The sequence below is a fragment of the Pseudorca crassidens genome, chromosome 1 (genome assembly GCF_039906515.1).
Source record: "Pseudorca crassidens isolate mPseCra1 chromosome 1, mPseCra1.hap1, whole genome shotgun sequence".
NCBI lineage: Eukaryota > Metazoa > Chordata > Mammalia > Artiodactyla > Delphinidae > Pseudorca > Pseudorca crassidens.
In genome coordinates this window covers 145,926,376-145,941,111 of record NC_090296.1, presented here as the reverse complement: position 1 = coordinate 145,941,111, position 14,736 = coordinate 145,926,376, and the positions used below count along the sequence as shown (strand labels likewise).

General features: G+C 39.3%; 1 protein-coding gene across 1 annotated transcript in view; it reads left to right on the top strand.

Moving 5' to 3' along the window:
- The window catches only part of IQGAP1 (IQ motif containing GTPase activating protein 1), a 102,253-nt gene that overhangs the window by 21,494 nt on the left and 66,023 nt on the right, over window positions 1–14,736 (top strand). Inside the window, exon 3 of the mRNA XM_067697490.1 lies at window positions 14,420–14,576. Coding sequence (XP_067553591.1) covers window positions 14,420–14,576 — 157 coding nt within the window. The remainder of the gene's footprint in view (window positions 1–14,419; window positions 14,577–14,736) is intronic.

The window sequence follows — 14,736 nt, the reverse complement described above, 5'->3', positions numbered from 1 at the left end:
GGAGGTGCCTTTTGGAAGTAACATTTGAATTGTCAGAGATGGGTGGGGCTGATCAAAAGTTTTATCAACCTTTATTCTTAGTAGGCATCTCCATCCCTAGCTTCCCATATCACAACTTGATGACCTCAATTTTCTCTACAAACTCCCTCCATTTTTCTGGCCCTAACAAATTTATCTCGTTTACCATGCAATGTTGACCTCCTTCCCTGTAGCAACGGGAGAACAATTTTTCTTCTTAAGACTCAGTCTTCTCTCTGTGGTCTGGATCCTACCCCTCCTTGTTTCCTAGGGTTCTTGTCCAGTATTATTTTCTTAACTATAACTTGAGCTGTTTTCTGCCAGTTCTTTCTCTTTCGCACATAAACATCCTCACCCATTCCAGATATACTCCCTCAATCCTAGACCCTGTCTAGGATTATTGTCCCTTCTTTTTTCCTTCAAGGAAAACTTGTCTTTATTCCTTATATACACTTTTAAAATCTTAACTCACATGGATGCGATTCGTGTGCCCTCCTTTCTCCCACTGAAATTTCTCTTGCTCAGGTCACCATTGACCTAATTGCTATGCCCATTGGAAAATTTTCAGTACTTATTTTACTTAATCTATGCAGCATACGACACTCTTGTCTATTCACTTCATGAGATTTTCTTCCTTTTAACTGGGTATCTTTTTATACTTAAAAATTTTTGACCTGTATCAATATATTGCCGATCTAAGAAAAATTCAGGCAGCTCCTCCTCCAAGAAGCTTACTTGGACACCCACCCTTACCCCAGGTCTGAGTTAGATGCTCCTCTCGTGTCTCTATCGTCCCCCCTCCCCCGCCCACGTATCTTTAGTATAGCTTTTCACAATAAATTGTAAGTGCTTTATTTTTTTCTCTTCCCTAATTGACTGAGGCTTGGAGGGCAAGGGCTATATGTCCTTAGTGAGGTTCATACTCAACAGTTAACCCGCCTCCTGATACGTTCTCACTAACGACTAGATCTGAAAATTAACTTTTTGGCATGTTTTCGCTCTGCAGCCTCTCCTTGTTCCCCTGGGCTCTGACAGCTGCTGCAGTAGGCAGTGACTCAGAGAAGTGGTTTTTTGCAAAGAAATATGTGCCTGTCTTCCACCTAGTAGAGGACTCTCACCTGTTTTTTTTTTTCCTCAAGAGCTGCCCACAACCAGCAGTGACTAGCCTGAGACTTGAGCTCACTTTGAAGTCTTTTTTTTTTCCATTTAGTGTTAAAAGGTGTTTCATGCTTCATGATTTATGGTAAAGTAGAGGTGGGTGGGTGTATAGGTTGAACACAGTAATGTTTCACTAGGCTTTGCTTCTGAATACTTGGTCTGGAAGTAAGTTAATCCTAGTCACTCAGGGACTTCTTTTTTTTCTTTTTAAATTTCATTGAGGTACCGTTTACATACCATAAAATTCTCTGATTTTCAGTGTATAAGTCAACAATTTTTAGTAAATTTTCCAAGTGGTGCAACCATCACCATAGTCTAGTTTCTACCACTCTAATAAGACGAGGGACCCTTTTGAAATATGATAACAATTAGACATTTAATATTGGCAAGTAAACTTGACATACCTTGTCCAGTTCAGCAGAGTGAAATGATTTGTTCAGGGACAGACAGGTCTGTTTTAGGTATCAAGAAACACAGAGGTTAACTAAGTTAACTTAAGATGAAGAAAAAAAAAATCCCTTCTGTTTCTCACAATTCCTATAGCTGTTCAGATTGGTTTAATTCATATTCAGAAGTTTCTTTTAAAACAGATACTATCAAGATTTCTCATTTTGCTTGTATGGCTTGGAAGACTAGCGTTTGTCATTTCTTGCCTGGGTTACTGCTGTACTTTCTTTAGTAGCTCTGCACCCCTTAATAGTCCCCCCTCCTAATCCGTTGTGCTTGGAGTGATCTTTTAAATCAGATCTAATCATTTCTTTCCTGTTTGAAATCCAAAAGGTCTGTACATTCTCTTCCTTTAGCTTGACATGTTCTCCCCCATGCGCGCGCGTACACACACACACACACACACACACACACACACACACACACACACGTCCTTCAAGGCATAAATGTCATTTTCTCTGGGAAACCAGTTCTCATTCCCCTCCCTCTTCATATGGTGAGGAATGCTTTATTGAATAATAAAGTCTTTTTTCTCAAGACTTGTTTTTGCCGCACTGTATTGAAATTACTAGGCTGTTTCCAGTGCCTAGATGGTACTCAAATGTGTTAGCGACTTAGTAAAATCCTATTTACAAGGAAAGATGGCCCAACTTGGGAGGTTTTTAGCAGTGAGTAATGCTGACATTCGGCGGGGGTGGGGGTGGGGGCGGCGTTTGCTCTGCATACTGGGTGTGGTGCCAGCGGAGCTGCTCCTGGAGGAACTGAATCTCAGTGGTTTGGAGTAGTCAGTTCCGGCATTGGTATGTTCCCCTTCTGTATTGCACAGAGCCGGGAAACCACTGAAGTCGTGTGGTCTGCAGGACTTGTTCAGCTGGTTTCACAGACACCTGATTCAGATTCCCACCCTGATTCTTTTCTCCATATGCTCTTGGTCTGGGCTTGTTTTAAGGCTTATCACACTAGAGTTCTCTGAATAGTCATTTTTTGTCTTGCTGAGTGGTGGAATGGGTAGGGTCAAGTATATGCTCTCTTTGACAAATGATATCAATAAGACAAAGTAGATAGGTATTACGCAAGTTACTGGGTGTCAGGCTCTAGAAGTACGTTTATTTCTGGGATCTAGCTGTCCCCCACGCGTACACAAACACGTTGCTACCATTATTTAGAGCCTACTAGTGCTTCTATACGTTATCTCAGTCTTCACAACAATCTTATGAGAGTAGGTGCTGTTCCTAATCCTGTTTTACAGACAGGAAACTGAAGCTCAAGAGAGGCTAGTTAGGTACGTCATTCTTGCTCATTCTTATTTCCTTCCCTCTTTCTCAAGGAAGAAGTGGGTATGTTCCTTCTCATAGATAACTGCCCATTGTGTTCTTCAGAACCTTCTTTTTTATTCCTTTATTTCTTGTGTCTTTAGTCCCTCTTCCTTATTCTTTTCTTGCAGGGCACAAATATGTGCCTATTCTTCAGTTATTTAAAAAAAGAGACAGAGACATACCGCCACTTCAGACTAACCCTTTCTTTATCCCCCCAATTTCTCTTCTTCCCTTCTTAGATTTCTTGAAGAAGAACTCTACATTTTCTGTCTCTAGTTCCCTACTTCTAGTGACCTCTCTAGTTATAGTAATCTGATCCTCCTGCCTCATCACTCCACTGAGACTCCCCCCTATTGGGATCCCAGATGACCTTCTTCCTTATTTGCCATATCCTTTTCTCTTTGCCACCCATCTCTCTGCAGCATTTGAAATTGGTGACCTCTCCCAGCTTCCTGAAATTTTTTTCTTCCTTGCTTACCATCACGTGATTCTCTCATAGTTCTCTTTTTACCATAGTAACTGTTCTTTCTCTGTAATATTCGCCTCTTAAGTGTTGGTGTTTTTCCAAGGCACAGTCCTTGAACTTTAAAATTTGTCTCTACAGTCTTTCTCTAGGGAGCTCGTCCACTCCTGTGGTGCCGCTTCTCTTTCTTCTCTCTTTTTTTTTTTTTGGCTGCATTGGGTCTTCCTTGCTGTGCATGGGCTTTCTCGAGTTGCGGCAAGAGGGAGGCTACTTTTCATTGTGGTGCGCAGGCTTCTCATTGCAATGGCTTCTCTTGTTGCAGAGCACGGGCTCTAGGCATGCGGGCTTCAGTAGTTGCAGCACACGGGCTCAACAGTTGTGGCACATGGGCTCTAGAGCATGCGGGCTTCAGTAGTTGTGGCTGGTGGGCTCAGTAGTTGTGGTGGCTGGCGGGCTCAGTAGTTGTGGTGCCTGGGCTTAGTTGCTCCATGGCATGTGGGATCTTCCTGGCCCAGGAATCGAACCCATGTCCCCTGCATTGGCAGGCGGATTCTTAACCACTGCGCCACCAGGGAAGTCCTGGTGCCACTTTTCAAATCTGGGTCCCTGGTCAAACTTGGTCTCTCTCCTGAGTTTTTCAGACTTGTATTTCCAACAACCGGTAGGATGTCTCTACCTAAATGTATCATTGACCTTTCAAGCTGAACATATTTCAGGCATGAACTTATCATTCTGGCTTGCTTCTTGTGTTCCCAGCCTTGTTTAATGGCATAATCTTTTATTTAGTCATCCATGCCACAAGTCACCAAATCATCTTTTAAAAACAAAACAACCTTTTTCCTTTTACTGAAGTTCTTGCAAGTTTCCTATAGATGGTACGTGTTGCCAGATTTTCTTGTGGAACAGTGTGAGAACGTTGAGTTTCCCCACATACTGGACAATAATAAGTTACTATCATTCTTTTTTATCTTTGCCTTTTTTATCTGCTAGCTGAAAATGGTGTTATTGTTACTTTAATTTGCATTCCTTTGATTAGTAGTGAGATTAAGATTTTTTCCCATAATTGCTGGCTACTTATATTCTTTTGTGAATTGCCTGTTTGTGTTTCTAGTGCATTTTCCTAGGAAAATATTTGTCATTTATTTCAAGCATTAAAATATATATATATGCATCTGAAGATTATGGGAGGGCTTCCCTGGTGGCGCAGTGGTTAAGAATCAGCCTGCCAATGCAGGCGACATGGGTTCGAGCCCTGGTCCGGGAAGATCCCACATGCCACGGAGCACCTAAGCCCGCGAGCCACAACTACTGAGCCCAGGTGCCACAAATACTGAAGCCTGCGTGCCTAGAGCCCGTGCTCCACAACAAGAGAAGCCACCATAATGAGAAGCCCACGCTCCGCAACGAAGAGTAGCCCCCGCTCGCCACAACTAGAGAAAGCCCACGCACAGCAACGAAGACCCAATGCTGCCATAAATAAATAAATAAAGCTTTATTTTTTTTTAAAAAAAAAATAAAGATTATGGGAGAGGGCACTTCCCTGGCAGTTCAGTGGTTAGGACTCCACGCTTCCAGTGCAGGAGGGGTGGGGGACAAGTTCAATGCCTGGTGGGGGAACTGAGATCCGCATGCCGTGCAGACAAAAAATTTTAAAAAATGAAGATTATGAGAGATTATTAGCCCCTTGTTATAGGTTGCAAATTTTCCCTCCAGCTTATCTTTCAAATTTTTTTTTTTTAATTTCCTTGTAGAAGTTCAACTGCTTTTGTGTAGACAGTTTATTTCCCCCTTTTCAAAATGATTTCTGCCTCACAGTCTTGTTTGGAAAGGCCTTTCTCATTTCAAGATTATACAACCATTCATTTATATTTTTTTCCTCCTTTCATTTTTTTATGTTTTAAAATCTCTAATCCGCTTGATGTTTAAAATCAGTAGCAAAATGTGAGGTCAGGAGCTAACTTTGTTTTTCTTTTCTTTTCCAATTGTCTGTTAAACCTCATCTTCCTCAGTGCCCTTCTAACCCCCACTCGCAGCCATCTAACAGATTGTCAAATGGGGTCAATTCTTCCTTTGAAATTACTCATCATTTTTCTTTCTGTTTCTGCCATTGCCCTAGTTGGAGACCTTATTGTCTCTCACCTGGATTCCTGAAGTAGTTGCCTAATATTGCTCTGTTGACTCTATCTTCCGTGCTGTTGTCCTAGTTACCATACTAAGTGTCAGATCTGACCAAGCTACTCTTCTATTCAAAAACTTTTGTGGTTCCCATTGCCTGCAGATTAAAATTCTATTGTTCCAGGTACATCTCCTACTCCTCTACCACAGTGATTTGTCATTCCCTAAATATGCCATTTGTTTTCATGCCTTTTTGCCCTCTTTTTTATGCTGTTCTCCTTTATTTTAAATGTCTTTATTTCCCATTTTCACCTTTCTAAATACAATTTATCTTAAAAGCCTAGTTCAAATATCATCTACTATTGTAGCTAGTCGTTTAAGCATCTCTGTTCCCAGAGGGTGATCTCCAGGTAGTTAGCGCATTTTATGCCACTGATAAGTGTTGCACAGAGTGAGCCGTTAGAAATGTTTCCTAAATGGATATTTAGCTGTCAGAGTAGATTTTTTTTGGAAAATTGATTTAAAATATGAATAAAACAAAGCTTTATCAAAATACACTAGATATGAAAGCTGTATCAGGACTATTTATAAGAATTATTATGCAATTATATTAAAGATAGACTTTTATATAAGCACTTTTCACACTAATTGTGTCAACTTCAATGTTTAATATTTTATAGGCCTCTCTCTTGGTCCTTGGTAGAGTAAGTGTTGTTAATGAGGTCATGCACTGTGGTTTAGGGTGCTTCAGGAGGCCCAGCTCCAGAACTTGAGCTTTTATTAGTATTAAGGAGGGTAGTAGCTTTTATTATTTTTGAATAAATTGCTGGAATGTAGCACCTCAGTTTGCACTTTAGAATCACACCATCTTGGGTTCAAGTGTGAGCTCAGCCACTTACTAGATGGGTAATCTTGGACAAGTTACTTTACTTTGAGGAGCCCATAGTTTTCTTATATCAGTAAAATAAGAATAGTAATACTACTTACCTTATGGGGTTTTTGCAAGGATCAAGTGAAATAATACATGTAAAGTATTTAACTTAGTATCTGCCAGGTGGTGTTAGAGATTTTTTTTTTGGTGTTATTTATAGAAAATGAACCATTCAGATGTTACTGTTTTCCTGTTTAATAGTTGTGTTTCAGATCAGATGTCACTTAAAAAATTTTTTTTTTTTAGTAATTTTCATTTGAGTTAGATTTGTTAAAGCAGTTCTAGGGTTAAACTTGAGGAGGAGAAAATGTTGAAAGTTTAATCCCTTTTTGTGGGAGGAAGGACTAACAACTCTATTCTCCGTTTCCTTCATATAAGAGTTTTGTTGCTGAGTTCTATCTGTGGTCGTGGCTGCGAGACCTGTTCACAGATTGGGTGTGCTGGTCTCACCACTTGGTATAATATTCTCAGAACTTTTTTTTTAAAGTGACTTCTTTGTTAAAACATTTGTACTCGTAGAAACATTCGTACTTGAAAAATTTTAAAACCCCACATTGTTGCCACAGTGATTTTCTGAAACAGATTTGATCAGATCACCTCCCGCTTAAAATCCTTCAGTGTCTCTCATGACAGAAGGAAAGGTTTCTTAGCATGACAAACAGGCCTTGCACCATCCAGCCTGCTCTTTTTTTTCATCTTCACCTCCTACTTTCCCTTCTAGCAATGACAGTGCTGAACTACTGCATAACCCACCATTTTTTCTCGGCCCTCCCTGCCTTTGTACATGGTATTTCTTCTGCTTAGAGGCCTTCTCTGCCTTGGCCATTTGGTGAACTCCTCCTCGTCATTCTTTAAAACCCATTAATATTTGTGGATAATGTGAAGCTGGAAGAGAAGTTGGTATTTTGGGTAACAGAATGAGGATCCCAAAAGGTGTTGACATTTCGGGACAATGGGCTGAATCAAACATGAAGAAACATAGTAGAGATGAGTGCAAATAATGGATCTAATATGGAGCTGTAGAGATCGGGTTTAGCAGCTGCATATTTGGGGAAAAAAATACTAAGAATCTCTGTTGAGTGGAAAAGTGTTGTAAAATAATTTAATTGAGGCTTTGTCTGTGGTTTTGGAGTGTTCAGAATGAAGGAGTGATATTCCGGTTCCATTTCAGGCCAGTCAGACCACACCTGGAGCATAGTGTTCAGAGATGAATGAGAAAGATGTGAGGGGCAGGGAGTCATGTCTAACACTAGTAGTGATATCAGCTAACGCTCTGAGCGCTTACTCTATTCCAGGCACTGTTCTTAACTCTTTATGTGTGTTATCTCTTTTAATCCTCACAATCGTCCTGTGAGGTAGGTGCTGTTCTCTTTTCATGAAGAGTACTTGAAGGAACTGGAATCATTTTACTGACAAAAGTGTCAGCATGTGACTCATCATATGAGGGGAAAGGAGGAAAAGCACAAATTTTTAAATACCCAGCCAAGCACTGTGCTAAGCACTGTATTTCACGTGTAATCTTATTTAATCCTCAACAACAGCCTTATTTGGAAAATATTGTTATTCCCTTTTAACGAATGAAGAAACTGGGTAAGTGACTTGCTGTCTTGATAAGTAACAGGGACAGGATATAAATCCACGTCTTTAAAAGTCCCTGGCCAGTACTGGTCACATTATATTTTAATTCCATATGTTGTCTTGCTTCAGAAGGCAGCTTAGGGTGTCAATGGGGAGCTAACTGCTGGCTTAATAAAAACTTTTTGGCTACTGGAATCCTGAGATGAAATGGGTTAACTTGAATGTGTGATTTCCATGTCAGCATCAGTGTTCAGGGTCAGCTTACATCATGATTTGGCCAAGATGTTTTGGAAGCATTCAGGCATTAAAGTGGGGGAGGGAGTGGAAGGTGAGAGGGGAGTGGAGGAGTTGGGGTAGACTGGAAGAGCTTTAATGAGCCTTCCAACTGTGAAGTTCTATGACTATTAAGACAGTTTTAAACATGAGAATTGGTAATATGAGAATTGTGTTGACCAGGGACTTTTCTTTTGTGCATAGATTGATTTATTTGTTAAATTTCTGCTTTACTGAGGTATAAATAGCATGTAAAACTATAGGATATTTAAAATAAGTACTTTGTGGTGATTTGATATATGTATACATTGTGAAAGGATGTAGTTAACATATCCATCACCTCACATGTTTATCTTTTTTTTTTTTTTGGTGAGGACATTTAAGTTCTACTCTCTTAACATATTTTAATTATACAATATAATGTTAGCAACTATAGTCACTGGTTTATGTTAGATCCTCAGACCTCATTCATCTTAAAGCTGAAAGTTTGTATCCTTTCACCAACCTCTTCCTAATTTCTCCACACCCTACCTCATGGCAAGCACTAAAGTTTGGCTTTTTTTTAAGATTCCACATTTAAGTGATACATACAGTACTTGGTTTTCTTTGTCTGGTTTATTTCACTTAGTATAATGCCCTCAAGGTCCATCCATGTTGTCACAAATGGCAGGATTTCGTTCTTTCTCATGGCTGAATAATATTTCTTTGTAGACATATACCACAACCTCTTTATCCATTCGTCCATTCCTGGGTACTTAGTGTTTCCATATCTTGGCTATTGTGAATAATGCTGCGGTGGACATGAGAGTGCAGATTTATATTCGATATCCTGTTTTCATTTCTTTTGACTATACAGTTATCCCTCCATATCTGCAGGTTCAGCATCTGTGGAGTCAATCAACTGTGGATTGACAATATTTAGGGAAAAAATAATTCCAGAAAGTTCCAAAAAGCAAAACTTGAATTTGCTGCTTGGCAGCAGTTATTTACATAACATTTACATTATATTGACAACCATTTACATAGCGTTTACATTGTATTAGGTATTATAGTAACCTGCAGATGATTTAAAGTATACAGGAGAGTGTGCTTAGGTTGTATGCAAATACGATGACATTTTATGTACAGGATTTGAGCATCCTTGAATTTGGTACCTATCTACGTGGGTCCTGGAACCAATCCCCTGTTGATACCCAGGGATGTCTGTATACCCAGAAGTGGGATTGCTGGATGATATGGCAGTTCTATTTTTAATTTTTTGAAGAACCTTCATATTGCCTCCATAGTGGCTACACCAATTTATATTCCCACTGTTGGCTGAAAAAAAATGTACAACCTAAAAGTTGAGAATTACGTTTTATTCGGCAGCTTTAATGAGGACTTAAAGCCCAGGAGACAGCCTCTCAGATAGCTCTGAAGGACTGTTCCAAAGAGGTAAGGGAGGAACCAGGATAAATGAGTTTTTTGAAGAAAAAAAACAAAAAACAAAACCCAAACCAGGTAGTCAGACCATCATAAGATTACTGCTATTAAAGCAAAACAAAAAACCCAGACATCTCAAGTTAATGAATTAAGTGCTTTTCTACTTCCAGGAAGATGCAAGAGTCTGGGCTTATTGAAATTATTCCTTTGATATTCACCTTATGTAGAGCCAGTATTCTTTTTTTCTCTCTCTTGAATCCTCTCAGGGTATACCGTTGGGGCTGGATGTAGAGGTTCATGGCTTGGTGGCAGGCAACCTGTTTTTCTCCGTCCTGAATTCCGCTTAGGGTGCACCGTCATGGGCCGCTGCAGTGGCTGATGGCTTGATGGCCTCAACGTTCTTTGTTTTACTGAAATGGCAGAGGACATTCTTTGTCTACACCACCAATAGTGCACAAGGGTTCCCTTTTCTTCACATCCTCACCAACACTTTCTCTTGTCTTTTTGATAGTAGCCATTCTAACAGGTGTGAGGTGATAGCTCATTGTGGTTTTGATTTGCATTTCCCTGATGATTTAATGATGTTGAGCATCTTTTCAGGTACCTGTTGGCCATTTGTATGTCTTCTTTGGAAAACTATTCAGTTCCTCTGCCCATTTAAAAATTGGATTGTTAGGGGTTTTTTTGCCATTGAGTTGCATGAGTTCTTCATATATTTTGGATTTAACCCCTTATCAGATATATGATTTGCAAATATTTTCTACCATTCCATAGGTTGCCTTTTCATTTTGTTGGTGGTTTCCTTTGCTGTGCAGAGGCTATTTTTAGTTTGATATAATCGTCCTTGTTTATTTTTGCTTTTGATGCCTTTGCTTTAGGTGTCAAATCCAAAAAAATCATCTCCAAGACTGATGTCAAGGAGCTTACCCCCTGTGTTTTCTTAAAGGAGTTTATGGTTTCAAGTCTTGCATTTTTTTAGTTTGATATAATCGTCCTTGTTTAGTTTTGCTTTTGATGCCTTTGCTTTAGGTGTCAAATCCAAAAAACGCATCTCCAAGACTGATGTCAAGGAGCTTACCCCCTGTGTTTTCTTAAAGGAGTTTATGGTTTCAAGTCTTGCATTCAAGTCTTTAATCCGTTTTGAGTGGATTTTTGTGCCTGGTGTAAGATAAGAATCAATGCATAGATTTATTCTTAAGTGTATTTATAAAGTTAATTTAAATGCTTAAGTTTTATAAGGAAGCTTTGTGTCTGAGTTGAGAATTACTGGTGGTCTTACAGTTAAACTGAAATATTTAAAACCCTATTAAGTGGACAGAACTTGGAGAGATACCAGCCTTTTTCCTGCATGGGACATCTGAAACTTGGTCCTGTTTAGACAGCCCTGTGGAGCTCAGCTCTGTTAGGCTTTGGGGGTGATGTGGTAAGAGCAATAGTGGTTTAGTGAGAAGGATTCTAAATTAGGAATCAGGGCCCTCTTATCGCACCTTTGTCACTAGCTAGCAGGTAACCTTTGATAGGCCTTACTCTTATTTGTAAAATGAGAGAGTTGTACAAATAGGTACAGCCTTTGGGTAAGCTTTTGAGCAATAACATTTTTTGTTTTGGAGTTTCCAAAGGAATTAATTCTAAATAAGGAAGAACATTGTGTACAAAGACGTTCCTTGCAGAATTATTTAATGGTTGAAAACATTTAGAAATGATATAAATGCCCAACATAGGTGACTGATTAGCATTTGGTAGAATTTTAATGTAACTCGAAAGTCTTGAGAAACTGTATAGTAACATGAAAAATATTCATAAAATGTTGAGAAATGTTTTGTAATTTTCCTCAATGGATAGATTTTATATAGGGGGGGAAAACCCCAAAGGGATTTGCCCTAGAAGTTCATTCAGTTCCTTTCTCTCACATTTTGTGATGCTGTGAGTTTGTGGCAGAGGGGGAATCTCAGATGGGCTGTAGAGAAGGACAGGAGAATTTGTTGCATCTTCTCCGAATTATAGTAGAATCCAAACTGATGCTGAGATTAAGAATCTAGTGATATAGCATCCTACTTAATGCTGTTAATTTTTCAAGCAGTTTGGTCCTAATTTAACTAACTTTATTCTTATAAACAAACCAGGTGATTCTCTGCTGTGGAGCAGAGCTTAGAATGGAGGGTGAGCCACACAGGGAATTGGAGGGCAGTTTTGGGCTTGCGGCGGTTGTTTAGAGACACTTCTGTGCTTTGCCTGTTTCCTCTAGCTCTCCCTCTCTGCTTATTCCTTTCCACCAGATCACAGGTGGCTTTTCTTCAGGCCTGACACTTGTGTGATATTTAGGGTATTCTACTCCGCTATAGAAAGCTTGTGAGTCTTGTCATCAGTCAGGACTGTTTTATAGCAGTTAGACAAGAGAAGGCGAAGGTAAAGGATTGTGGGAGATGTGGCTGTGGTCCCTCCTTTTACTCTGATTTTAATCCAGTGATCTCAGAGGAGAGGAGAACCTAAACAGCCCTGGTAGCTGGCTCTGATTCAAGCCAAAAGCACTACTGTGTTGTTTATCCACAGTCTTCCCCATTTTGAGAGGAAAATAACTTTTTCTTCATACTGTTATGTGGTAAAGGGATGTTTTGGGCTTAAGATTTATTCTAGGTTTGTCCCTGTTAATGAGAACATAAGTTAGACTGTCCCCTGAGAGCAGGGATTGCCAGGAGCTGTTTGCTGTATCCTTTTTAGCAGTAAAATATTGGATGGACGATTACATGAGATGTGTCCTTAGACTACAGCTATTTTCCATACCATTGACCTGTGTTCTTTTCCACATTGTCCTATGGTCTTAGGCTCTTGGAGGAGAATAGTTTGGATTTTGTAGCTGCTACAAATTGATATCTAATTTAGTTACTATGGTAACTCTTCTGGAAAATTAATTCGTTTCTTCTTTTTCCCCTTATGACATTTCAGTTCAACTACCTAAAAGAAAAGCCAGAAGAGAAAACTTAATATCATTGGGTGTAGGAAATAACCAGAAAATTCTCTGGCCCATTCATCTATCCAGCTAGTATTTATTTAAGTATCTACTATGTGTCAGACAGTATGCTAGCTGCTTTAGAAGTAGAATAGATTTGAAAGTGAGGTTGAGTTAACTATTCTATAGAACTTGAGAAAAACAGGAACATTGTTGCTTTTCCTTTTTTTTTTTGTGGGAATCTTAGCTCCTGACCACAGATTGAACCCGGCCCCGGCAGTGAAAGCACTGAGTCCTAACCACTGGACCTCCAGGGAGTTCCCTCATTATTTTTTAAAGATTCTGAGTGGTAATCTCAGTTTGAAAAGATAGAATTAATACAAGAAATTTTATTCTGAATTATAAAACTAATAATTTTAAAAGTATGTAAATTCAAGCTCTATTGTATATCTTTTCAGGCAATTTTATTAATGTAAAGAATTATATAGAAACACACATAAATGGGATTATAAATACATTTATATATTATTTGGTCTATTTTTCTATTGGTATTGTTAGAGTTTTCTTATAAATTTTCATGGGGGTATGTGTGTATAAAATATGGCATATTTAAATGTGGCTTCCAGTTTTATTTGTCTTTAAATTTTAGGTATCAATTAACATTATAAATGTTTCATTCTTGTATTGTCCCATTTGGCAGTAAATCTAGCTTTTACTTCAGTCTCCTGTATCTCTGGATTTTTTCTTTCCCCATTTGGCTTTTCAAAGATTTATTACTAGGGAAACAGACCAGGCATCATCTAGTGGTCCCCCTCAACCCGTGTAAAGAATGGTAAAGAATTTGGGGATACAGTAGCCTTGTAAAATTTGAGTAGCGTACTTATAAATTAGGGGTTTTCAAACCGGGGTCAATGAAATCTCTGAAATTATATATTAAATTTAAGTATATATACATTTTGGGGGGGAAGGATCTGTAGCTTTCCTTAGATAGTCAAAGGATTCTGTGATTCAAAGAAAAGTTTAAAACCATTGCCCTAAATGACTTTTTTAGTTAACTGCATTTCTGTTGGTAGAAAATACATGCAAATAAACTTGGCTTTGTTTTATCTTGGGATTCCCTGAAATCTTGTGAGAGGTGTCCGAGGGGGACAATATAGTTTTCCGTTACAACTTCCTTTCCCCTCTAAAAAAACACATAAGAATTCACTTTTACTGCTTCCATTGGAGTTTCCTTAAGTATTTTAGGTGAGATGATTGACTATTTTGGAAACCCCAAAACAACTTTAAAATCTGAACCTAGAAATTCACTATGGATGCTGAATTCTCAAACCAGAAAAGAACCTCAGCTGCAAATGTAAGTTTCTGAACAGTTGAGAGATGGTGGCTTCAGTTACAAAAGGTTTTTCTTAGGAGTTCTTAAGGCGCAACTGAAGGAGTAAGGGAGACAGTCTGGGCTGAGGCTCGTGGGGCATTTAGGACCTGGGGAGCCAGCTGGCTCTCTTGCTGCAGGAGAGGAAAGTAGGGTGGAGAAGAGGGTGGCGTTTATACTTGGAAATTTTCCTAAGTTCCCTGCCTCTGAGATCTGACTGGGCCAGAACAAGGATGTGTGTGAAATTGAGTCTTCAAACACTATTGCTTATGTTCAACTTAAACTTTTCCAAGGAGAATGGAAATTAAGCTTGAAATCTCTGAAGAGGGGAGGGGTTCATACCTTCCCTCTCTTTTGTCATGTCCTCCCTCCTTCTGTGCAGGTGGATGGAAGCATGCCTGGGGGAAGACCTGCCTCCCACCACAGAACTGGAAGAGGGACTTCGGAATGGGGTCTATCTTGCCAAACTAGGAAACTTTTTCTCCCCTAAAGTGGTGTCACTGAAGAAGATCTATGATCGAGAGCAGACCAGATACAAGGTGAGTCCATCCTTGCTTGGTGCTTAAATTTCTGTAAACTTGAGAGAGAAGTTTAGCATACTATATCCTGTGAAAGAGTTACTGAGAAATATGTGTAAGTGTGTTTGTTCCAACAAAATAAAATACCTGGCAGAGTGGAGAAAATTTAGTGCAAAGTCAA